The 25062-nt window shown below is 48.8% G+C and overlaps 1 protein-coding gene across 8 annotated transcripts in view; it reads right to left on the reverse strand.

The window, feature by feature from the left end:
• The window catches only part of VPS13D (vacuolar protein sorting 13 homolog D), a 254700-nt gene that overhangs the window by 47358 nt on the left and 182280 nt on the right, over positions 1-25062 (reverse strand). For all 8 annotated transcript variants that reach the window (XM_047723620.1, XM_047723617.1, XM_047723616.1 and 5 more), the window contains 2 exons: positions 3566-3698; positions 303-498 (listed from right to left, as the gene is read on the reverse strand). In XM_047723620.1, the coding sequence (XP_047579576.1) occupies positions 303-498; positions 3566-3698 (329 nt within the window). The remainder of the gene's footprint in view (positions 1-302; positions 499-3565; positions 3699-25062) is intronic.

The raw sequence follows: 25062 nt of genomic DNA on the forward strand, positions 1-25062 counted from the left end.
GTGGGCGCCTGGGTGGCTCAGTGGGTTAAGCCGCTGCCTTCGGCTCAGGTTGTGATCCTGGGGTCCTGGGATCGAGCCCCGCATCGGGCTCTCTGCTTTGGCGGGGAGCCTGCTTCCCCCCCGCCTCTGCCTCTCTGCCTACTAGTGCTGTCTCTCAAATAAATTAAAAAAAAACAAAAACACTGCAACATTAAGGCAGAAAGTACACGGCTAAACGCATCAGCATGGATCAGGCGAGGCAGTAGACCTGGGCTGGTGCAAAGGTGATCCCACTCCCCCACGCCCCACCAATGACCACTGACCTGGGGCCACTGAGCGTGGCTGTGTCTCTCACCGCTTGGGCTGTTTCTGATGCGAAGTCCAGGGCACCTGCCACTGGTTTGGTTACAGTGCCAACAAGCCCTTTCCCAAGGCCAGATATGAAACCGCTGACACCCCCTTCTGTTTTCACTCCTTCCACTGTCGAGGTTATCACACTGGTCAGTCCACCAATGATACCTAGTGGAAGAGACAAGGGCTGTTGTAATCTGGCCGAGGACAAAAGCAAAAGCATTTGAAGTCAAACGCCATCAATTCCGTGCCCCTGGCAAGGTAACTTAGGGGCATTCTGTCAGCCTCTCGAGAGGCTACAGGCGGACCAGCTCCAGTTGGGAACTGGCAGACTCAGACTTGCCTGCTAAGTTTAGAGTCTGAGAATATAGACTACATGTTAGTCTGAAGTGAAGTGTGACCCAGTTAACAACAACAAAAAAAATCAAAGAACACCTAAGAAGTTAACAGTGGCTCCTTTCCAGTTCCCGAGTGTGGGAAGCACATGGGCGATCAGGAGACTAAGCAGACAGTAGGACTAAATCAACAGACTAGCATATAGTGGCCCTTGGGGAAAGTTGGGGTCCCATAAAATATAAGGCAGAGGGAAATAAATGCAGATCCTCGGTTTTCCAAGAACGCTGTATGATTGGCCAACACCAGACATTTGAAATGGGGTAAAAGCTACTGCACACTTTGCTGAAATCAGGTTTAGGCAATCAGAGTAAGTCATGAGGCCTTGATGAATGGTCCCCCTCCCCCGCACCCCCGCACCCCCCCCCCCCCCCCGGCCCAAAAAAAGTTGCTAAAACCAGCCGGGACTCTCCATGGAGTCTCTTCAAAAGACCAACCTAGGTCACAAAGACATTCCAGACGTTTTGAAAGTTGACAGCAATGATCTTATAGAGCATGAGAAGTGGCCAGAAGTTGGCAGAGGCTGGAGAGGACACAGACATCACAGGCAAGAAGAGGGGCCCTGTCCGGGGAGCGTTTCCAGGATGTGTGCCAGGGACACTCACAGGATGTTTACCCTTGGACAGCGGGGGCACGAGGAAGTGCTCTAGACTCTTCATCTCTAGTGAGACAAATCGGTAAAGGAAATTCCTTGGGTGAGAACACACTAACAATCCACGTTTCTTTTGGATTCTGGGTCCATTTGCTCCAGCGAGGCCACAGCCCTCTCCCAAACTTTTGAACCAAGGTCATGGAGAGATAGGCATTACCCAGCCTGGCGCAAGTGGGGCCTGCAGAGAAAACTGAGCAGGACTCCCCATTTTGAAACCAAGGAGACTGAATGGATTCTGGTTCTTGTTATCCCTGAAGAATTCTTTCACGCCAGGGTCCTGCTCTCATGCCATCCAGGGCCTCACGTATCCTCCTCGGACGAGGCTGCCTGTTCTCGGAGATGCTGCGTGTATTGTATGAATGAATGGTCCTTGGTTGGAAGGGATTTTGCAACCAATCTTCAACCATCATCCATTTTCTCAGCATACTCCTGTGTCCAACCAAAGTGGTAGGACACAAAGTGAGGACAGCTAGGCTTTCTCTCCACATTCCAAGGATGCGAGACAGACAAAGGCAATTATACACAGCAAAGCATTTTGTATTCACTAAAAACAGACAGACAAAACCAGTCCCTCCGACTCCCATGCACTATCATTACAGTTACTAGAAAGAATAATTAAATCTTTAACCCCAAGTGGCTGCCCAATAATCAACTTTTTGAGTCCCTAGACAGATTAATTTCAGCCAAGTTTTAGCTTGATGTCTCCTTTGGGGCTGCTCCCTTTCCAGTTGGGCAGGCTTAGGAGAAGTAAAGGCATCTTGATCCAAACCTCGTGGTTAGGAAAACTGATAAACAAAAACTCTGCCCTAAACGCTGTGTCCTCAGCATGAAGACACTTAAGATTTTCTATTATTTATATTCCTCCTTCTTCCAAATGTGGATAATCTAAGCCTGGTCAGTCTTGATATGACTTCTGTTAGCTTCAGACTATTTCTGAGAATCTGGTACAAATGATGCAATTCACTAAGCATTACGAAGCAGGAGCTACAGGCCAGGTATCCCATGGGGTTCTGCACTCATAAAGGTGGATACACATGCTCTTTCCGCTCTCCTGACCTGCAGAGTCTATCAGGAAAGCAAGGTACACACAGCTGCTTAGATACACAACCCAGACTGCGACGCGTGATCTGATGCTCATTAATTCTAACTGGGGATCATGGAGCTGGGCAAGCATCATTTGAGCTAAGACCTCTAGGTTGAACAGGACTTTGACAGGCAGGGATGGGAGGCAGAGGAGGGGAGGGCAGAGGACCATGAGTGAGCAAGCCCTTGGGGGTATGTATGGGGAACAGCCCAACCTTAACCCTAACCCTACCCTAACCCTAAGGCAGCTCTACAGTGTGGTTGGGTGACAATGGATGGAGAAGTTGGCTGAGCTTACATTTCCAAGGGCCCCGAATGCCACACTAAGAAGTTGTTGAGAAAAACGCAACAAAAGGCGAATGAGTAGGAGTTAAGGCATTAAAGGTCAGAATTCAAAGAAAGTCAGAGACTTAATAGATTCATGCGATCACCTATATCTCTTGGGCACATGGATTTACATTCCTTTTGAATGTGCATGTATACAAGACTCAAAAACATCTGGGCCACAAACCCAGCAGCCGGTTTCACATTCCAGTTGCCATGGAAGGAATGCTCAGTAAGCAGAAGGCAAGTCTTAAAGCAGCAGTTCCATATTCTAAAAAGGGGCCCAACTGATTACACCTTATGACACTTTGGGAACTGGAGGCAGAGAACAGGAAGGGACTGCAGTGCACGCACCATTCCGAGAGGTGAAAGAGAATGAAGAACATCTCGGGCTGTAACACTTCCAACAGTGAGGAGGATAAAATAAGAGAGCCTGGAAGGGCGCCTGGGTGGCTCAGTGGGTTAAGCCCCTGCCTTCAGCTCAGGTCATGATCTCAGGGTCCTGGGATCGAGTCCCCCATCAGGCTCTCTGCTCGGCAGGAAGCCTGCTCCCCCCTCTCTCTCTGCCTGCCTCTCTGCCTACTTGTGATCTCTGTCTGTCAAATAAATAAATAAAATCTTAAAAAAAAAAAAAAAAAGAGAGAGAGAGAGAGAGCAAGCCTGAAAGGCTATCAAGTACACCAAGCTCCCCGGCCAGGATTTCCACTTGCAGTCGGATGGCTGAGAGGGGACCTTGGAGGAACTGTGGCGGAAGAGCCATTCTTCCGGGATCACGTGACTTACCATGAGCCAGGCCGTGGATGCCGGCAACGAGGTGCTCCCCACTTGTGGCTGCGTGGTATCTGATGTACTCCCGCTCCGACTGATGCCGATTGTCCATCGTTTTCCCTAAGCCGTCCGATAATGTCCCTGCGAACTGGAATGAATTAAAAACAGAAGAAGAGAGTTTTAAAGCCTCAGCATTATTTCTGCTATTTTAATTATTTTAAATAAATGCCTTGCCTTGCTCCTAACTGGGATTCGGTAAATCCCAACCGAGAGAAGAGAGATATTAATTGCTGAATTACATGTATGATGTGTCCCAGGAGACTGGTTCTTGAGCACCAGACACATTCAGATTGTAGGATGCTCTACACTGGGGGACACGAGGCTTGCAAAACAACTACTAAATGTCCACAGTGGCATCCGCCTTCCCCAGTTGTCTTGCAATTTACTGAAAATTGTATCACAAAATGACGTGGGGGAGGAGAGGTAAGCGTTGGGATTCTAGAATGTTAAGGACAGAGGCTCTTTGCTGGAGAAACCAGGGTGATTCAAAACAGGAAATGCAGCAAATTGTTGCTTTGGGGTTTGGGATCACAACTTTTAGAGACATCCACTGCCCTCAGGTAATGTCTTTTCTTTCACTTATTCAACAATTACTGGTTGGGTAGGTGCCTAGTCCCATCGGTCAGAAGGAAAAATGAAGTATATGGAAAGGTTAACAGGTTAGGTCATCTTTCATATGAAATGGCAGACTTGAACTCACGACTTCCAATGCAAAATCCTCCCCCACAAATCAGAGAAAGATCTTATTTATCCTGGCATTCTTTTACCAGAGAAGCTGTCTCATCCATCAAAGCTGGATAAAAAGGACATAAAACTCTGTTTTGTCACAAGACAACCTGAAAAGGTTTAAAGTGACAGTTAATAAACCACAGGGTACTTATCCTCATCATTCAGGCAGAAAGAGGAAAGGATATCAAATATATAATTAACCTTCTCGGGAAAGATCTACCAAAACAAGTGGTTTAAGTGCCAATGACCCAAGACTAACCTTTCGGAGAACTCACAGGAATGTTATTTAGATACAGAGCTCGGTGCAAAGATTCAAGGCGAACTGCCTGCCTTGAAGACCCAATATACTGGGTAGCCTGGACATTGGGGGCCCGTTTCATACCGGTTTGGCAAGGACTTTTTTTTTTCTTAAGGTTTTATTTATTTGAGAGAGAGAAAGAGAGAGAGAGCATGCACATGAGCGGGGAGGAAGGGCAGAGAGAGAGGGAGAAGTAGACTCCCCGCAGAGCAGGGAGCCCGATGCAGGACCCGATCCCAGGACCCCGGGATCATAACCTGAGCTGAAGGCAGACGCTTAACCGACTGAGCCACCTAGGCACCCAAGGGACATTTTTAGAGCACCAGGCCTGAGGCTTCATGACACAAGTGACAGGCGAAGGTGAGTTCTTGACACAGAAGAGGGACTAGAGGAAGAACCAGCAATTCCAGGTGAAGCAATGGTTTCTGGAGCAAGAGATGGGAACACTCATTGCTTTTACTCAGTCCAAATGCTTTTATGATTTAGGGCAGTGATCACTGACCTTTCTAGAGATGCAGTCCCTATCATTATTTGCTTTTGGCCTTGCTGTCCCTGTCACTCTGTGTCTAATAGGAGAACTAAAGTTAATGAAAAGTAATCTCACGATTGCCTTTAGGTTGGAGACACCCCGGCATGTTGCAAGGCTAGCTCTGTGAATCACCAGAGAAGGCTGTAGTCAGGGATCCTGTCGGAGAGCCACTGCAGGCCACGAGTTTGGGCATCTGACCAAACCAGAGTCTAGTACTCCCTCAACCATTCCAGTAGCCACAGGAGCCTGAGCGAGGGGCCTTACTGCGGAGCCTCACTGTCGGCATGTGCAGAGTGACGACAGTCCCAACGCTGCCATCGGCAGGGTGAATCAGTTAACAGTGGCTCAGGGAATCCAGAGCATTCTTACTGTTATTATTAGTCAGCTACTAGTCCAAGAAGGAACATCCTGAACTACAAAGAAAGTCTTTCAAAGGTTTAGAATTATGGTCATCTGCACTAGGCTTTTACATAAACAAAAACAAAAACAGAAACCCGAAACAAACCCCCCCTGTGTCCAGCAGATAAACACCGGCCTCCAGAATGAGTTTCTGGAGTGGTACCATCTATAAAATTAGAGCGTCGGCCTTGGTGGTTTCCAAACTCCTTCCCAGCTTCGACAGCACGTGACGTATGATCCAAGTGGGAACATCTTTATTAGGCACTTACTGAGGGCCCAGCACAGACCAAGGTGCTGCGGCGGACACACAGCAGCCTGGGACCTACTGTCCAGGGTGACAGTTTCACTGCGAAGGTCACAGTCCCCGGCAGGGAACAGGGAGCAGTAAGAGCTGGGAACGTAAACTGCAAATCGAGGGAGGAGAGGCAAACATGATCCTTGTTTTGGAAAGGATCGAGAGAATGAGTCCCTGCTACATTCTGGAATTGTGGTGCCTGCCAGTGTTCTCCAGTCGGGGCCTGGGCAAAAATGCCTCTCCGTGACCAATGCCAAGGAGGTGGCAAGACAGCGGTGGGTGAGAAAGCCGTCTCCACGGTGCGCCGTCTGTGCCAGAAGAGGCCTGGCGGCACCCACGCTGCACCCCGGGTCCCACTCAGGTCCTTCCCACCTCCTCAAACTCTCATTTTCCTTGAAAAGAGGTCTTTCCTTGGAAAAGATAGTAAGTTAAGGTCCTGTCTACTGATTTCTGGCAGCTGACTAGGAAGAAATGAAAAATACCATAATACTTTCCCCCTTAACAGAATATGCGAGAATAAAACAAGAATCATCTTATTTTTTTAAGAGAATAATGAACTGCTCTGCTCCAAACCACCCCCTCTCCTTCCACACCCGCCCCCCCACCCAACAATAAAACAAGTTCAATCCCTAAGGTTTAGGAGTCAGCCTACGCTAAGAGCGTCACTGCCAACTGACCCTGCTCCAGGACCCTTGGTTCCCCCAGCACAGCCTGGTCCTGGGAGTTCTCCGTACAAAAACACCACACTGACCTCAGGAGGATGGGGTAAGATGACCCAAGAGATCACACCTCCCTCTAAATGCTGGATTCTGCCATGGGCTTCTCAGCTGCGGGAAGGTGCCCGCACCTACTCAACTCTCCCTAGGACTTCTATCTGAATTCTTACTTCCCTGTGGACAAAAACAATTATTTACCCAAGGCAACTGGACTTGTCCTTTGTCACTTGTGAGTAAATGGAAAGGGTACAAAGATATTATTCATAGGAAACTATTACCAAAGTCTTCACCCCTGTACCTGTGACTCTGAGAACTCAGGAAATGGGAGGTTGTTGAAATCCGTGGTGCAGCCAAACTCGTACTGATTAGAGGTCAATCAGATTTTACAGGGAGAGATGCTTTATAGGAACTAATCTGGAACCAGTGAGTTGAAGGGTACCGTGGTCAAAGAGGCTGGGCCCCGGGGCCAATCCCCTGGGCTTCTGAGTATGAATCTAGGGCAACAAAAGCTTGTGTTCTTCTCTCACTGTGGGAGCACTTAGTCATACTTAATTCCAACTCTCTCATTCCCACCTCGATGGGAAAATAAATCACACCCCGTCTCTTATTTCTCCCTCAAAGATAGGGTAAGCACATGGGCTGGAGAGGGCGGGGATTCCAGTAAGCACTCTGTATGGGTGCCCTCTGGCACAGGTCTGCTCTGAGGCAGGGGGGAGTCATTTCACCCACGACCTTGAGCTAGAGCACTATAGTCAGCCAGCCCGGAGCAGAGGTGTCCATGAGAGCCACAGGGCCATGTGGGAGTGACTGGTGTGGGACATCTTTTACCACCGCACCCCTGGTTTTGCCCATTTTATCTTATTTTTTTAAAGATTTATTTATTTTAGGGGCGCCTGGGTGGCTCAGTGGGTTAAAGCCTCTGCCTTCGGCTCAGGTCATGATCCCAGGGTCCTGGGATCGAGCTGAGTTTCGGGCTCTCTGCTTCCCGCCCCCCCCCCCACCCCGCCTGCCTCTCTGCCTGCTTGTGATCTCTGTCAAATAAATAAATAAAATCTTAAAAAAAAAAAAAAAAGATTTGTTTATTTTGAGAGAGAAAGAGCAGGAGGAAGGGCAGAGGGAGAGAATCTGTCGAGCACACTCTGCATGAGTGAGGAACCTGACATGAGGCTCCATCCCACACCCTGTGAGATCATGACCCAAGCCGAAACCAAGAGTTGAATGCTCAGCCGACTGAGCCACCCAAGCACCCCTGCCCACGTACTTTAAAAAGAAGCCAAGTGTCTCACAATTCAGACTCATTTTGAACTTTCCTCAGAGCAGATGCTCTTTGGCGAGCTCACAGACATCAAAATGGGGAATGAAGCTCGGGGACAGATATTCAGGGAAGGGGAAGCTGCCCTTAGAGGCAGTGGGGGAAAGGCTGGAAATCACAAGGACATGAGCAAACACAATCCAGCTACGCATCAGCCCAACACTCCACCAGACGCGTGAGCAACATGGACTGTGCGCCAGGCTAACCAACGGGAATCCTAAGCCAGAGATGGTTTCTGCCTTCTGCCTCCAAGGACCTCAGTCAGGAGGTCTGTGTCCAGCATAACGGAAAGACCTTCACACTGACTTTGGCTTCTGACTGTGACACTTAATAGCTGTGAGACCAGGGGCAAGGCTCACCTCTGTGAGCCTATTTCCTCGTCTTCAAAATGGGGTTAGCACAGAGCCCGAGATGCATGAGGCATCCAATGAGAACAGTACTGAGTTATCTGAACTTCGACATCGTCTCACGCAACATGGGAACAATCAGGTTCCACGGGGCTATAGGGAGGATGACACGAGATGGTGTGCGTGAAAACGCTCGGCAGGTGTGTCCCCGGAGAAGTGGCAGTGGGCCACAGAAGGCCACGGAAGCACAGGACAGACATCGAGAGCCCAGCTTGAGCACGGGGACAGGACTAGCACCTGGAGGGTCATTTGCAGCTAATTCATGACTGTCTTTGGTAAAAACAATATCTGGACACCAGAAGGGGCATTTGTGGAGACTTAAGTCCATCTAGCTCATTTTGTAGCAATTTCAAGTCCACACAAAGCTTAAGATTTCAAAAGTTTCCAAGGAACAGAAGGTCCTTCAGAAAACCTGCTATCACACTTGCAAAGACAACACCGATTTCCCCATCCTTCACTGAGGAAGCCTCAGCACACACCACACTTACAAATTCCGGCCGCAGCCCAAAATCATTAATTTCTAGAAAGCCCTATTTTCGGCAAGGGGGTGAAAATCTCAGAAGCACTTCAAGATGCCAGTGCCACGGCAGAGCTGACGCACATGGTCAGTACCCCACCTTCCAGAAAGCATCCCATGGTCCCTCGAAATGGAGCCCTTACAAAGTAGCCTAGGTTTGGGCCCAGGCTCAGGACAGCTGATTTTGTAAAACTGAAATTCAAGTAGATGTTGGAATGATGCAAGAGAAAAAATTCACACTGTGTCCCTCTGTTCTGTCCGATCAGTTTTCCTGACCGTTTCATGATATTCAGCAAGCACGGGACGCCGGAGACGTTTGGCCAGTGTAACGGGAGCCTGGGCTTGAATTTCTGCCCCCTTCTCTGGGGTTCTTCTTTCACAGTTATTTACCTAATGGAAATTTCCTCTTTAATATCCTTGCTCCACTGAGTAATTGCTGGTGACAGTACTTCTCTTGTCACCGGGGCAAACGGTGGCCACCTATAACAGGAAAGGGAGAGAAGTGACAGGGCCCTGCGGCGGGAGGGGGTCTTACACTCTCCCGACCAGAAAGCTGTTCCGCAGCGAGTCTCAGCTACGAGCGCAGCGCTGGTCCCAGGCCGCGCTGCCTGTGATCCCTAAGCCAGGGCAGGTCCACTCGGAAAGCCCCGCAGTCCACACTGTGCCCGTGAGTGTGCATCCTGGAGGCAGCTGCTCAACCCTCCCGAGCCTCAGTTTACCCCTTCTACAAAAAGTCTGACTCCAAAGGGTTGCTTTCAAGGGTTGCAGAGAGAATGCGAAATGCCTGGCACAGTGTCTGGCACCCAGTGGGGACCATCGATTTTGACACATTTCTTCAAAGTGGTCCAGAGGCTTAAACTTGCAAGCGCTCTCCAACTCTGCTGGGAGACTGGGTAGAAAAATGCCCTTCAAGTCACTTCACAACGAAAGTCTTTACCACTTCCCCGATTCACATTGTTAAACAGCCACAGTTAAAAACGATTCTCAGTGTGAGTTTTGCCTTGATGCTGAAAACCGCTTTTGTGATCCTTGTAAAGAGACAAGAGTGAAAGGAGCATGGGTTCCAGCCCACAACGGGTATCTGTCACTCACACAAGGCAAACCAAACAGTCCTCGCTCTGCTCCACTGAAAGGGCAGGCTGGGACTGGGGGAAGGAGGAGAGAAAGAGGAAGGGAGGGAGGGAGGGAGGGAGGGAAAAAGAGAAGGAGGGAAGGAACATGGAACGAGTTGAGGTTTGGCCAGAAAGAGGCATTTTTGGACCCCAGATCTCTATCCACTAGAAGTGGGACAGGTTTGTCTGTTTTCAGTTCTACTTGGTTGTGATTATGTAGAGCCCTTAAGGCAAAGAGAGAAAGGGGGAAGAATCCAGAACAGAGACCCTGCGTGAGAATAATACAGATACTTTTTTTTTTTTAAAGCTAGGACTGACTTTCTACTTTAGTAACATGCCTGAGTCAATGACCTTGCTTTTTGGGGGGGGTGTGGGGGTCTGTGGAGATGTAAAAGCCCTCCTACCCTAAGACCTACCCATGTTGCTATTTCACGGATAAACACTTATCAGGCAACAGACACTCCTTTTCAGTTAAGAAACACAGTTATCCAAAGCCACCCAGAATTATCTCGGCACACAAGGTCTGAACATAAGCAACAAAGTCAGACCTCAAGATCGTCCTGGTTCTTAACTAGCCCAAGACACACGCTGGCTGAATTGGCAAGTCTTGCTTGCTATTCTGCAACTCTGACCCGACTGTGAACTCAGATGTTGTTTCAGATTAATCTAGAAGCTCAGAGTGGTTTGAGGCACTCTCCTAAAAAGGTTTTGCCTTTTCTTTCAAAGGGACTGGTGGAGTTGGCTGTAAGGTGGAAAGCACACGGGGAAGCCGCACACACGGGGGTAGCAGACACGTGCCGCTGCTCCGGTGCGTTCAACGAGCGCTGTTTGTCCTACACCAGTCGTGAAGAATCGTGTGGGCAGGATGGCTCTTTCAACCCAGCGGTGGGAAGGGATGATGTCCTGCTTTTAGCCCTTCATCAACTTCATGATAAGTTTTTCCTCAGAAGGGATACAGGATGGAGTTGAGGGTGCCAGGCTTCCCGCTCATCTGCTGCTGAAAACCCCCGAAGCACGTGGGAGAAGCTGAAGGCGGGCTTCTGGACCTCCGGCGCTGGTCAAGGAGGGGGAAGCCTGCCCACCCCGTGAGTGACCTCCAGCTTCACCGTCCCGACAAGATTATGCACACATGGCCAGTGCCTCAGTACTGAATCAGGAGATCGATCACGGTGTAGGGGAAACAAATCCCTCTGCGGCGGTCACAGAATAATGCCTGACTGTGTGCATACACGATTTCAACTCTAGGGAAGCACACAGGCTTTGGGAAAAGCCAGGCGTCCTGATCCCAGCTCTGTCACAATATCAGCTCGGTGAACGTGAACAAAACACACTCTCTTCAGGGATCAGTATCTTCATCTATAAAACAGGAAGAACACGACCTATAGAGTCACTGGGGTAATCCAAAGAGACCTTGTTTTTAAAAGTACTTGGGGGAAAAACACACACACAAAGCACTGTGTAAATGCTGAGGGTAATTACTACAAATCCTTTTCTTCTAGTGAGTGCTCTGCTCCCCCTTCCACCCCGACTGAATCCTGCCTGTCTCATCCTGTACTACGGGAACCACCTCATACCTGTTGCGGAGCAAAGGAAAGCATCAAGAAGTCAATTATAAATAGACTGAAATCTCAAAATACAGAAACTAGAAATGGAATTGGAACATTTCACAACAGAAAAGAAGCTCATCTTGTTCCTAGTCACAAGCGACTTCATTCTTGTAAAGTACTTTGTATTTCCAATAAATATATTCTCTTTAATGCCGAGCGTCTGGGGAAGAAAGGGAGGGATAACACCGTAAAGAACATTCGGAGATGCTAGACACCTGAATACGCTGGGCTTCTTACTGGAAAAGTCAGAGAGGCTTCAAGGGTTTCAAGTATCTTGATGGGTTGTTTTTTTTTTTTGTTTTTGTTTTTGTTTTAAGATTTTATTTATTTATTTGACAGAGAGAGATCACAAGCAGGCAGAGTGGCAGGCAGAGAGAGAGAGGAGGAAGCAGGCTCCCCACTGAGCAGAGAGCCCGATGCGGGGCTCGATCCCAGGACCCTGAGATCATGACCCGAGCCGAAGGCAGAGGCTTAACCCACTGAGCCACCCAGGTCCCCCTTGTTTTGTTTTTTAAGAAAGAAAGCGGTCTCCAGCTGGTTTCTTCAGATAAATGACGTTTTGAATGTGTGTGTGGCAGAACAGGTAAAGGAAAGCTTCCAACTGCTGAAGACCATAGCATAACTTTTGGAATTGTAAACATGGACCAACAATGTTTACTACGTATCAGGCATTGTTCTTAGGGCTGGCCATCTATGAAATCATTTATTAATTTAATCCACACAACAGCCGTAGGAGGTCGGCTCTATTATTTTCCCCATTGTACAGATGAAACTGGAAAGACCATGATCATCTGTAACAAAAGCCTGCTAAGAACCTACCTACACTTGATCCTGGGTCATCTATGGGGAGAACCCAAACATGATTTTTGTTATTCCCTCCATGGAAAATTCCTTCCTGAATGCCAGTGAAAATCGCATAGAGATGCCAAGGAGACATCTCTCCTTTCTTAAGCAGTGGTAGTGACAGATGAAGGAAGCAAAAATTACATGCAAATCCCTGAACAAGAAAGTCAGGCTGCAATCCCCTTCCTTGACCAGTTTATCCCAACTCAAGACACCCTGCCCCCTTCCATCACCCATTCGTTGCCCTACGCCACATAGTCTTTGAAATCAGAAAGAAAATCTACTTCCTCCTTTCCCCCAAACCTAGTGTTTGGCACCTGGGAGAACAAGGGAAGGTGACCCTCTCTTTTGGGGGTTAGGACGAGAATGGGAGGCAGCTCAGCTTCGAGGCACTTAAGTCCTGTCTCATTTTTCCTGAGACCCGACTTGCTCCTAAGCTCAAAGGAAAGGCTGAAAGAAGGCTCTTTTTCTTTCTTTTTTTGGGGGGGCGGGGAGATGCGGTGGGGGAGAGGGAGAGAGAGAATCTTAAGCAGACTCCCTGAGGGGCGGGGTTCAATCTCACCACCCAGAGATCATGACCTGAGCTGAAATCAAGAATCAGATGCTTCACTGACTGAACCACCCAGGCATGCCCCCAAGTTTCTTTTAAAAATGGACTTGAATGTTCCCAACACCTCAGATGGGCTTAAAATAAAAACCAAAGGCAGTTTAGCAATTTCTCAACAGCTCCTAAGAACCCTCTGCTCTTTGCCTGATCCCTGGATTCCTTAGTGGCCTTTCCCGAGGGCATTCTTGCCTTTGCCGTCTTTCAGCCCTACAAAGGCTGAGCTGAGAGAGGACATTCTGACTTCACACCCATCTACTTCCCACAGATTTGGGTGTTTTTTGTTTTTTTTTTTAAAGATTTTATTTATTTGACAGACAGAGATCCCAAGTAGGCGGAGAGGCAGGCAGAGAGAGAGGGGGAAGCAGGCTCCCTGCTGAGCAGAGAGCCCGATGCGGGGCTCGATCCCAGGACCCTGGGATCATGACCCGAGCCAAAGGTAGAGGCTTTAACCCACTGAGCTACCCAGGCGCCCCTAGATTTGGGGTTTTTAAAGCCTGCTGAATTAGCCCTTTCCAGGTTAGCAGGTTTCAGGCCTAAAAAACAAGTCTTGGAATGAGGAAGAAAACCCAATCCATTTAACTCAACAGTGGAAAGAGGGAATGTGAGCAGGGAGGCTTCAAAAGTACTAGTATATTCAGTTCTACTAGTGTAATATTCTATTATTACGTTCTACCATCTCAGCTGAATGATAGGCCCTGGTATTCATTTGATTGTCCTTTAAGCTGACCATACACTATAAAATGCTCTACTGATCGACTCTTCCATAACTTAAAAAATGTTTATGGCACTTGTTTTCTAAATATGCGACTAAAGGCAGAATTCATTTTTAAAAATAAGAATTCGCTTCATAAAAATCATGCCTGTATCTGAAATACCACCATATTCCAAAGCATCACGAACAGAATGTTTTCTGAATTTTGGCGAGCAGGCAGGAAAAGAGGAAGCCAACCAATAACCTAAGGGGGAAAAAAATTAAAGATAACTTGGACAGCTATTTCTTAGTATCTTGTAGAAAACTTCTTGCCATGATGGAGTCAAAAGCTAACCATCTAGAGATCGTTTCTGTATTCAATACGTTCCTTCCTTCCTTCATCAAGAACAAGGGAAATCTTAGAAATGAACCACTTAGCAAAAGGATGAGAGGCTAAATGTAGTGAAGAGAGGTAGCTTGCACGGTCTGATAACCCAGTTAGCCCCAGAGACCTGAAACTTGTCAGCTCAGACACATGATAATGGTTGTTATCGCATGTCCCTAACTTCCTCTCCTGCTTAGGCGTCACGATGTCCACTAAGGGGACCACGTGCCACGGGCGGTTACTGGGCACTTAATGTGTGATTAGTATGGATTAAGATACACTGTAAATATAAAATACATACTGGAATCCAAAGACAAGATGAAAAATAATAAAGTAAAACATCTCAATTATTTTTACATACTGATTACAGGTTGAAATGATGATATTTTGGATCAAATAAAAATACTTAAAATAATTTCTTCTGTTTCTTTTTACCTTTAAAAAAAAAGATTCATTTCTTTATTTTGGAGAAAGAGCATGCACACGCAAGTTGGGGAGGGCAGAGGGAGAGGAAGAGAGAGAGAATCTCAAGTCGACTCCCCAGCGAGTGCAGAGCTCCATGCAGGGCTCCACCCTGAGAACATAACCTGTGCCAAAACCAGGAGTCAGAAGCTCAACCAACAGAGCCACCCAGGCGCCTGTTTCCTTTTACCTTTTTAATGCAACTACTAGAAATTTTAAATGACATAAATTACGTGGCTCACACTTTACTTCTATTGGACACTTACAAATGACTGCTGGTCACCTCAGCAGAGAACACTAGACAGAAGGCACTGGTTGGCTTTAGGGAGAAAGGCTTTTGGTATTCAAGCCGGAACTGGCTAGTACAAAGGTAGGCAGAAAGTTAATTATGGGGACACAGCCGTATCACCTCCTACTCTTACTGTTCCATTCTCCAGCATGAATGGCTGCAAATCTCTGCCTTCCCAACTTCAGCCTGGCTCTCCCAGATGCCTCTGCAAAGCCCTGCATGGCCTCTCCCTGCGTGCAAACCCGTAGGCTTAGCCACTGTTTCCACACACCTTCTGCACGCAGCCTTACGAGCGTCGCATTCACTGGCGCGCGGTCCTGTTGATAACTGTTTCCTCGCAGGGCCGGGTGCACAGCAGCACACGGTGCTCAGAAGCTCCAAGTCCAGGAACACGGCTTGCACCCCTAACCACCCAGGACGGTGCCTGGAACACTTTAAGAGCCAAATAAAGATGCGCCCCGCATTCCTTTCCAGCTCTTCTGAGCTAGGCCCACTGTCCCTTCATACAGATGATAGATTCTACTCAGGGAAAAGAAGTCTTTCCTTTCCTCCAGTTTAAATCAGATAAATGGTGTATTTGCCAAATCTAGAGCCTTCTTCTGCACTCTCATAAGGCCTTGTCTTCGATGTTGCTCAAGCAATCCTCTTTTCTCTCATATCTCCAATCTTCTTGGCCTCGTCCTCTCAGACGGACAAATAGAATCGAATTTGCTCAATCTTAAAAAGGCCTTCCTTGAAGTTCCCTGCCATTCAAGCTGTCACTCCCTCTGTGACTTGTAAAGATATAGCCCGTTGGTAGCTAAACTTAGAGCCTGTCGGTTCTAAACTTACTGCTGCCACTGCCTATTTTCCTGTTAACTGAAGGTTCTGGAAGCAGGTACCTACAGCAAACAGTACAAGACAGGGATCAAAACATGGAATATATCCCTCGATATCCATAAGTTTTGACATAGCTGGACACAGAGGGAAACAAATTTAGTAGCAGCCGATGACGGATTTCTTAGCGCCCCTCCCAGGTAAGTGTGAGTGAGCCCAGGTATCACTTGGTCCTGGGGTACAGGTGTAAAGCCCAAGAGCACATCCAGCAGGCAGCATCTACAGAAGAAAAGAAAACCATCCCAAGTCCAAGGCAAAGGCAAGAGACAAGACAGAGCAAATGCCCTAAGACAGACGGAACAGTTATCATTTCTTTGCATAGAGTGCCTGTGGCTTTGCCGATGGGCAAGAAGGGATCTCTCGGGGCATTCTTGAACCATAATGACTGCTGTTCAGTCTACAAAAGGGCCGGGGAGACAGGAGAACAGGAATTCATTGCCTTGGATGTTTCTTAATCTTCAGACAAGCACTACAACTTCCTGTTAGCCAAAGAAGAGTGCACGATGGACTGAAAAAGAACTTCAGAGAACAAGATGAGAAAGTGAAACTGGGAGACTGTCCCTTGAAAAACTAGCCGTTCTAGGGAATCAGCAACGGTGGCTCTTTGAAGTCCAAGGGGGAGCGAAGCTTGTTGAGGGCATGCCCAGTGCCGTGCCTGTCTTATTCACCTTCGTTATCCCCAGTGCTACGGACAGAGCCTGGGACGCCGTGTAGACGTGCCCAGGACAGTGCCAGCTCTGGAACCGACGGGGGTTGGTCCCCCTAGTGAGTCCCTGGTGAACCCGGAGTAGGTCTGGGAATCAACGACCAAAAAGACTTCACTGGTTTGACTGGGAGGTCTGTGTTTGCAAAGATGTGCTGCTTCTCCATCTCTCTAGCTGCGCGTGCTAAATTCATTTTCTGATGTTGGGGGGCATCTGGGGTAGGACTCTGCTGGCACTTACTTGTCTGTTCTGTAGATTAAACCCCAGATGATACTGAGGACACTAAGAGATTCTGGCCACGTATTCTCTCTAAGGCATTTTATTTTATTTTTTTAAAGATTTTATTTATTTATTTGACAGACAGAGATCACAAGTAGGCAGAGAGACAGGCAGAGAGAGAGAGAGAGGAGGAAGCAGCCTCCCTGCTGAGCAGGGAGCCCGATGCAGGACTTGATCCCAGGACCCTGAGATCATGACCTGAGCCGAAGGCAGAGGCTTTAAGCCACTGAGCCACCCAGGTACCCCTCTCTAAGGCATTTTAATGTGTTCACATTACTACATACGTGCACACAAATTCAGTCTCTATTTTGGGTCACCGTGTGAGGCAGAGATAGATGCCCACAGTAATGTGGAAATCGGAGAAGCTCTGGAATAGCATATTTGGGTGCAAATTCTGTCTTCATTTATGGGCTGTGTGACCTTGGGCAACCTCTTGGAGATTCGGCGTCCGACCTACAACCCGAGATAATGCCTAACTCCGAGAGTCGGTCTGCCCCTTCCTCCTCCCCTCTATTCCTTCCTAAACTCACTCAGCATCCACCGTGTACCAGGCCTGGCTGAGCTGAGACCTGGTGAAACGTCAGTGAATACGACAGACAAAACTTTTGTCCCCTGTAGGACTTACCTGCTAATTGCACAGGAAATAATATAAATAAAAGGGAAGTGATAATGTATGTTAAGTGAAAAATGAAGCAGGGAAAGAGGATGAGAGACGGTGTCGGAAGAGGCGGTGCGAGTTCAGGTGGAGGAGGGAGCTCCGGGAGGAGCCTCACCGACAAAGCAGCCTTTGGACAAAGAACAGGCAGTTGAAAACCACGAGGTGGTTTTGGCGCAGACTCACAGCGCAGGCGTTCCAGATGGCGTGGGCCGGGCCAGGTCACGCCGAAGCTAGAAGTGTCCGTGAAGGGAAAAGGCAAACGAGAGCACACTCAGCACTCGGCTCTACTGTGCGAACACCCCGACGCGGATGAACTTCCACGAAAAGATGCAACACCTCTCCCTCCTCAATCATTCATCTGTCAGAGGTGAGCAGACGAGAGGCCAACCTCCAGGTGGTCAGTGAGTGCAGAACCATGTTTTCCTCCCCGAGCAGGAAAGGATCCACAGAAAAGAGGAATAAACCGTCTGCTGAGAACGCACCAAGAATGTAAAGAGACAGCAAGTTTTCTGTGCTGGATGAACATCTCCAGCTCCTGTATGAGCAACTCAAGTCTCCTGAGTCCAGGATGCAAGTGGCAATGGCAGATACTCCAGTTCAGGGTGACCGGGTGACAGGGGTGGCGAGGCAACCACAGAGCATGGACTGAGGTGCTGGGGAGGCGAGGACCCGGAGAGCCCACTCCCAATGGACATCAGCCAGGTTTCACCACTCAAGGAACCTTTCCTTGACCACGTGTCCCATGGTCCAACCTATGCTCCGTCTCGTGAGTCAGAGGACCCAGAGGACGCAATCCTCTCACCCCACAGCTGGGGCAGAGGTCAGGCTGCACTGCAATCTCGAGTGTGAGGCTCAAGTTCCAAGAAATCACCCGGAGTCCTACGTAGTCTCAGCCCGCATCCTGCCGGCAAGACAGCAGTCATGACTACCTCGAGATAAACGTCCTCTGAATACATACATGAAAAACTAAGATTCCAAACACAAGCAGACTCTGTTTGGACACTGTTACGAGCCATGAGTGGAAACGGGAAAGAAGGGATTTCCAGAGGAAAATCTACTGCCTGGGTGGATGAGGCAGGAGAGGGCTGAGGGTAGAAAGCGCACAAAACACATTCTAGCACAGAATGTGCTCTCTCCTCTCAAATTTAGGTCGTGTCTAGGTTAGCCAGGCCTAAAGATCACGGTGAAACAGTGTCATGGACTGATGAAATGGGGTCCGATAAATTAACTTCCCCCAATCATGGTTCTGCATCTGTTGAGCTCCAATTTCTGCAGAAAAGCAGAGAGAGCTGAAGCACAAGCCCACAGCCTCCCTTCCCACCTTTCTAGTCCGGTTGTTGTAGGGGAGGCCTAAATGCTTTCCGGAACAAGGACTCAGAGTGTGTCTGCTCTGGGCTTTGGGCAGGGTGACTTTCTGCTCTGTCTAGATGCGATTATCAGGTTAACTGGAAATGCCGAAGGCAGCCGTGTCTTAGTCCTGGATGGAGTCACTCTGGCCAGAAAGGACAGTTTGGCCAGATTTGCGTCTACCTGCTCTGAACAAGCCATGATTTGGTTTTGGCTCTAATTACACAAAAAACAAGTTAGGTTTGTTTTTTTCCGGAGGAGGTGGGGGCTGTTGATTGTTTTGGTCCCCTCTGTGAAGGCTGTACCTGTTCTACCCACATCCATGAAAATACTTGTAAAACATGAATAGTTACCGTTTTATATATGCAGATTCTGGGCAAATCATGGCAACCACACTAGGCAGGAAAAGTGACAAATTCCATTAGGCCTCTCTCCCTTGGGATTCCCTGATACCTGGTATGGGGAGAGAGGAAGGGAAACAAAGGGAGAGAGAATAGCGCTCCAGTCTTCCCCTAACGAGGCCAGCTGACAGAGCAACACGCTTTCCAGCCCCAGCAGCCTGCTGCCCGAGTGCCACTGCTGCACATCCCTGAGTCCCCATGTTTGGGTGCTCCTTGTGGGCTCTTTGGGGCCTGCCTCCCCCCCACGTCTTGTCCACACGGCCCACATCTCCTTGGACTTCAAGATTCACCACAAGCATCTCTTCTGTGCAGGCATTCCCTGCCCTGGGTTGAAAGGTCTGTCCCCTCCTTTAGCACCTGCTGGACCCACACAGACTTTTTCCCTAGCACCCAGAATATTTCTTTCTTTTAAAGATTTTATTTATTTGACAGACAGAGATCACAAGTAGGCAGAGAGGCAGACAGAGAGAGAGAGAGAGGAGGAAGCAAGCTCCCTGCTGAGCAGAGAGCCCGATGCGGGGCTCGATCCCAGGACCATGGGATCATGACCTGAGCCAAAGGCAGAGGCTTTAACCCACTGAGCCACCCAGGCGCCCCTTCTTATATGCATTTGTTCACAGGACCTTCTCCTGTGCTGGGCTGTGACCCTGAGCGCGGAAGAACTTCTATTCCTGTTTGTTTCCTCTGTGACTAGGACGGAACCTGGTGTTTTTTGCTGTGAACTTCTTGTTTAGATGCAATAAATAATAGATTTATTAACGTCAGATTATGTTATAACTTTCTAATCGGTCAGTTCTGCTTGTGGAGTTAGGACGAAGGTGAAATGCCTTCAAGAGCCATCTGGGACAGGGTCACAGCCTTGCCTGGTTGGCGACCACATGCTCAGGCTTGGGTGGTGTCACGCCTACAGAAGAGCTAATGACACGACAGAGGGCACCACAGGAAAGGACTTTATACTGTGACTCAAATTCTCTGCAACCCCTTGAGCATGCAGCTTCACGTGCTTAATTCCTGCAGATCTCATACTGCAGAAGGGTCCAAGAACGAAGACCACTAGACAGGGCATGACTTTTGCACGGGGCAGGGCCAAGAATGTGGGCTCTGAGCTAGAGAACCCGACTGAGCTCTTGCCCTGGCTCTCCTCACGGTCGTGGGCAGGTTACTTAATTTCTCTGAGCCTCCATGTCCTCGTGTATAAACCGGGACTAACACTTCACAGGGTCACTGTGAGGACTCAGAAGGGCACCTGGCACTTAGGGAAGCAGCAGTAAATATTAGTCACATTTTTCAAGCGACCCATTCGGCTACTAGCTTGGGTTCAAAATTCCCTTCCACTGTGTCATCGGAATGGCGTCTTCCTGGGTTTTCCATATAGCGATACTGAGGAAAAGAGAAGTGTAACCAACATTTTAAGCACTCCTAGTAAGAACAAGCGAACACACTTCCCGCGGTGAGGCTAATTATTCCTCTGTGGCCAGCGCCCTCGCGAGTCACGTGACCGTGAACAAGCCTCCTGGACGGTCAGCTTTGGGAACAGATTAAGTGAGACAAAGGCAAGGAAATACAAAATTAACATTGTGGTTACTCCTTATCAGAACACAGACAAAGCCAGCTACACCAGCAGGCCAGAAACGAAGGAAGCAGGCTCTTGGCTTTTGATTGGAATTTCCTAGGATTGTTACCATGTAGTACAAGACTGATCTAAATGTTTCTTTGACACAGCCAAGCTTACGAGAACTGTATCAGAAATGATACGATGAAGGCTTGCGGCTGTAGGGGAACAAAACTGCTTTCAGGAAATGTATCATTACCAGGCCCAGGAAGAAAATACCAGCAGACTTCAAAGCACCTGGGTTCCTAACTAGGTTAGTTTACTGCTGGGGCGGGCATATACAAGCGAAATAAACAAGCAAAAGAGCAAGTAAATCAAACGTTTTCAGGTGACTTTTTCTTAAGTCAGTTTGACTGTAAAATGCATTATGTGCTTGCACTTCTCGTGGCGTGCTCAAGGCCCTGCGGCAAACCCCACACGACACCCCCCACACGAACCACGAGGCAACCACCTCGCAAGCCGGCTGTCAGCACTCCCCGGGCACTAGCGGACTCACCCTCCCAGCAGCGCCCCCTACAGCCAGCAATGGGCCTTTCCAAGCACACGGGAAAGCCTAGCTAGAGCATGTCGTTCCAAGAAGGAACTTTGGGGCCCAGATGTGTCAAACGGGGTGAGGGGGGAAGGGCAAAATTCAAGCAGTCGGCCTATCATATTTCAAGAACAGGAGGTCTCCTGGGAAAACGTGGAAAATCTGTCTTTGCTGGTCTACGTAATTCCATAAAAATAGCATCTAAAACCGAGAGTATCAGGCAGAACGGATGATGATTTGAGCTTAGTAATAACCAAATGTTCAGACTCTTAATTTGTTTTCTTCTGTTTTGAGGGATAAAGGAGAAGAATAAAGAATGTGCTAGAAATTTGGGGAATGCACTCCAGACCTGCCCCCCCAACGCTCCTACACACACACACACACACACACACACACACACACACACTCTACTCCTCTTTGTAAAAGGCCTTTAATTAGCTCACATCCTATCCTGCCCCGGCTCCCTGATACACTCTGACACCAGCCTGCTGGCCGGGCAGTGGGCTCTAAGTGCAGCCCGATGAGCGGGCTCCCAGCAGACCCCCCGTTGCTCTTATCTCTGCAGATGCCTGATGACTTTGGTATCCCCCTCCCAGCCCTCCTGGGAAGCCGCCCAGCAGGTGCCCATTGGCAACAGTTTTGTGTTACGGGCCTGAATGAATGATCCCCGCAGGAGCTGCGTCTGTTTCACAGACACAGAAGGCAGTCAAAAGTCCACCGCGTGAACTTGGGATGACCCCAGCTGCAGAGTCACTGGCGGGTTCATCGGGAGGGCAGGCACGCTTTATTAAACAACTAATACTCTTCACAGATAACTTTCCGAAAAAGCAAAAGTGTTAACTCTTTGCAATCTTGCTCTGGCAAGCAAGTGGAGGAGCTCTACTGTGGGACTGAGGGCTTGGCCCCAGATGAAGATTTTGAGACAGAAAGAGGGTGATTACATGTGGCCTGGAGAAGGGTCAGGGCTCAGTCACCATTTGGTCTGCTGTTTTGTTAAAGTGTTCCAGATTAAAGTAAAAAGGCAAAGAGGGGCAGTTTCAGGTTTGGTTTGGTTACTTTGGTTAGGACGGTGACAGCTCAGTGACAGGCAACCCCACCACCAAGCCAGCAGAGGGGGCATCCAGGCCCTCCTCCATCCTCACCAACCGCCCCCCCAACTCACTTGTCCCCTTGTCCACATGCCACCGGGAGAGGGGAGGGTGACCAGGCTGTGCAGAAGGCAATGCATGAACTCCCAGCACCCACGGGGCTCAGGTCCGAAGACCTTTTGTTCCCGGCAGCAAGGGGCAGGAGTTAGTCCCCCTTGGAAGGAGGATTTAGAAAAGGCACACGTTCAGATCAAAGTGTTCTCATATTGAGTTCTTTCAGGCTTGCTGGGCACCAGGTGACTGCACACGGTCCTATCTGCGGTGTTCTGGGAGAGGAACAGCAAGCCACTGTTTTCTTCACTTGGTCAGAATCTGTACAGAAGGTTCCCTTTTCCTCTTTTCTTTCCCCTCCCTCTCTCCTTAACTCACACAGACTTTAGAAAGAGCCCAGTGAAAACAATCGTAATGAACGACATGCAGATAAACATATGAACATCTAGAGAAATTCCAAGAAATCCACTGTAACTGACGAAGTTGCCTTAATTGTGCCATCAACCAAAGACCACGTACCCAGCCAAGTTTTCTGTCCCCTCATCTCACCCGGTGCTCCCTGAACCTAACAGTGCAGTGGGGCGGGGGCCTCCCTATCTGTGTTTTGTGGGAGGGGGAGGTCTTGTTTTGACTGCAGGTGAGGTGCAATTCTGCCTGCGTTTGCTGGTTGGATGAGACACCGCTGAAGGACCAGTGATCCCAGGCCCTTCGAAGGAGCTGTACTTCCCTCCCGCTCCTGGCAGGCTGACCTTTACACAAAACAGATTGGTTTGGCTCAACAAGCCCCTGAGGGCTTTCTGCATACCATGCATGGTGGGTGCGCTTGGGGTTAAAAATACCAAGATGAGCAGGATTTAGTCTCTTGTCCTCAAGGAATTCAATCAAAGGCGGAGACAGATGTACAAACAGACCAACTCAGCCTGGAGGATGCTGAGAAAGCGTAACCAAGTCAGGGCCCTGGGCCCACTACTTTCTCCTGCACTTCTAGAAGGTCGAGAAGCGGGCCCCACAAGCTGGCGACTCCCATCTCAAAGACAGGGTACTTGACTTGCAGCCAAGAAGGCCTGAGTGGTAGAGGCGGCCCAGCCACTAACTGGCTGTGAGAAACTTACTGGGTGTCAGTTTCTCCATCTGTAACCTGAAAGGGTGAAAAGCTGACCTGCAAATTCTTTCCCAGATCTGTGTTCCCGGAGCACCTCTGAATGTATCAGAAGTTGTGTTTCGGGCTGGAGCCTGGGAAGAGCTAGCTTTGCGATGTTCAGCTGGAAAGAATGACGAGAGTTGTAGGTTCGAGACCTCTCCCAGGAACAATATAAGCTGGCGTTCCGCGGAAAGGGAGTGGTGAGAGAGGGAAGCTACCATATGAAGTATCACTAAAACGTGTCTTCTCACAGAGCTTTTTTTTTTTTTTCTTGGTCAAACCCAAATTAGGCACTGGTTCACTATCATGTTTTATGTTTCAAAGGGAAACCAGCGGCAAATTCTCCCTTGTGCTCAGTCCCGAGAATTTTCCTCTCTCCATGTACCTTGTTCTTTGAGGCACCTTGATTTGTCTTGCTGATTTTTTGGTTTGTACCGCAGCAATCCTACAGACTCTCCCTGCTGATGCGGCCGGATACGAGCAGGTAGCAGCGGGCCGGTGGGGTCCAGCTTTGCTTCTCAGTGGGGCTGTGACTGGAGGCTCGCACGCAGTCGGGCTGGTCCACAGCTGCCTCCCCGAGTCCAAGAGCCCCTCCGGCCCTCCGCTGGGAGGACAGTCTGGCTGGGACCAGTGGTGGGCTGACAGCCGTGAGGCCCGGGCACCAGCACCAACTGCATGGTTTTGGCAAAACCAGTTAACGTGTTTTTAACGGACTCTCCCACCGCTTAAAGGGAAGCGGTTGTCACACCTGCGGGCTGGCCCCGAGTTGCAGGGTTCAATCACCTCACAGACGGGCTCTAATTCCTGAGGGGGAAATGGTGCTTTCTAGGGCAGCCAAGAGGTCTGACGGAAAGGGCAGGGCGCCTAGGGTCCTGTCCTCCTCTGGAAGTCCCCTGCTGGTCCTCCAGGAGTCAGTTACCTTCCTTGTGATTCGATTTCTTCTTCTATCAAGTGCAAATAATGCTCTTTAACATCTAAGTTTGTGAACAAGAGAAGGCTGCAAAGGTTACATTTCTATAGGAGTACAAGGAGCTATTCGTAGCTCTTCTGTTAGAACTTTGGCATCATTCCTGCCAATTTTCAAGTTACCAATGAAGAAAATACAATCCCGCTGGCCATAATATCCTGCTTTGAAACATTCAAAGGCAACAAAGCTGAAACAATGGGCTGTTTGGAATCACGTTCTGCTTAATTTACATTTCAGTGAAAACACCGAAAGCCATTGCTTCCAAACCAATGCGTTGTTGTATAAATTCAATGGCTTGCAGGAAATGTTTACTTAAACATCTTCCTCTAATAAAGCAAACAGAAATTTCCCATAAATATTATTTTAATTCATTAGATTAAGAGGGACAGGGTTTCCCCCTTCTTTCCCCCCATAACCGTTTCCCAAGGCTTCCTGATACCTTCAGCAGAGCCTGGGCTGGCTTCTATAATGTGTGCCTGGCCTCTTCCAATCCCGGCCAATGTCTTAGACCCTGAGTGATGGGGAGGGGAGAGGGGACCCCGAAAGTCAGCAGCTTTTTCCTCTCAGTGTTTCTATCCATGGAGCACGATTCTGGATCTCA

The sequence above is a fragment of the Lutra lutra genome, chromosome 4, assembly GCF_902655055.1.
Source record: "Lutra lutra chromosome 4, mLutLut1.2, whole genome shotgun sequence".
Classification (NCBI taxonomy): Eukaryota; Metazoa; Chordata; class Mammalia; order Carnivora; family Mustelidae; genus Lutra; species Lutra lutra.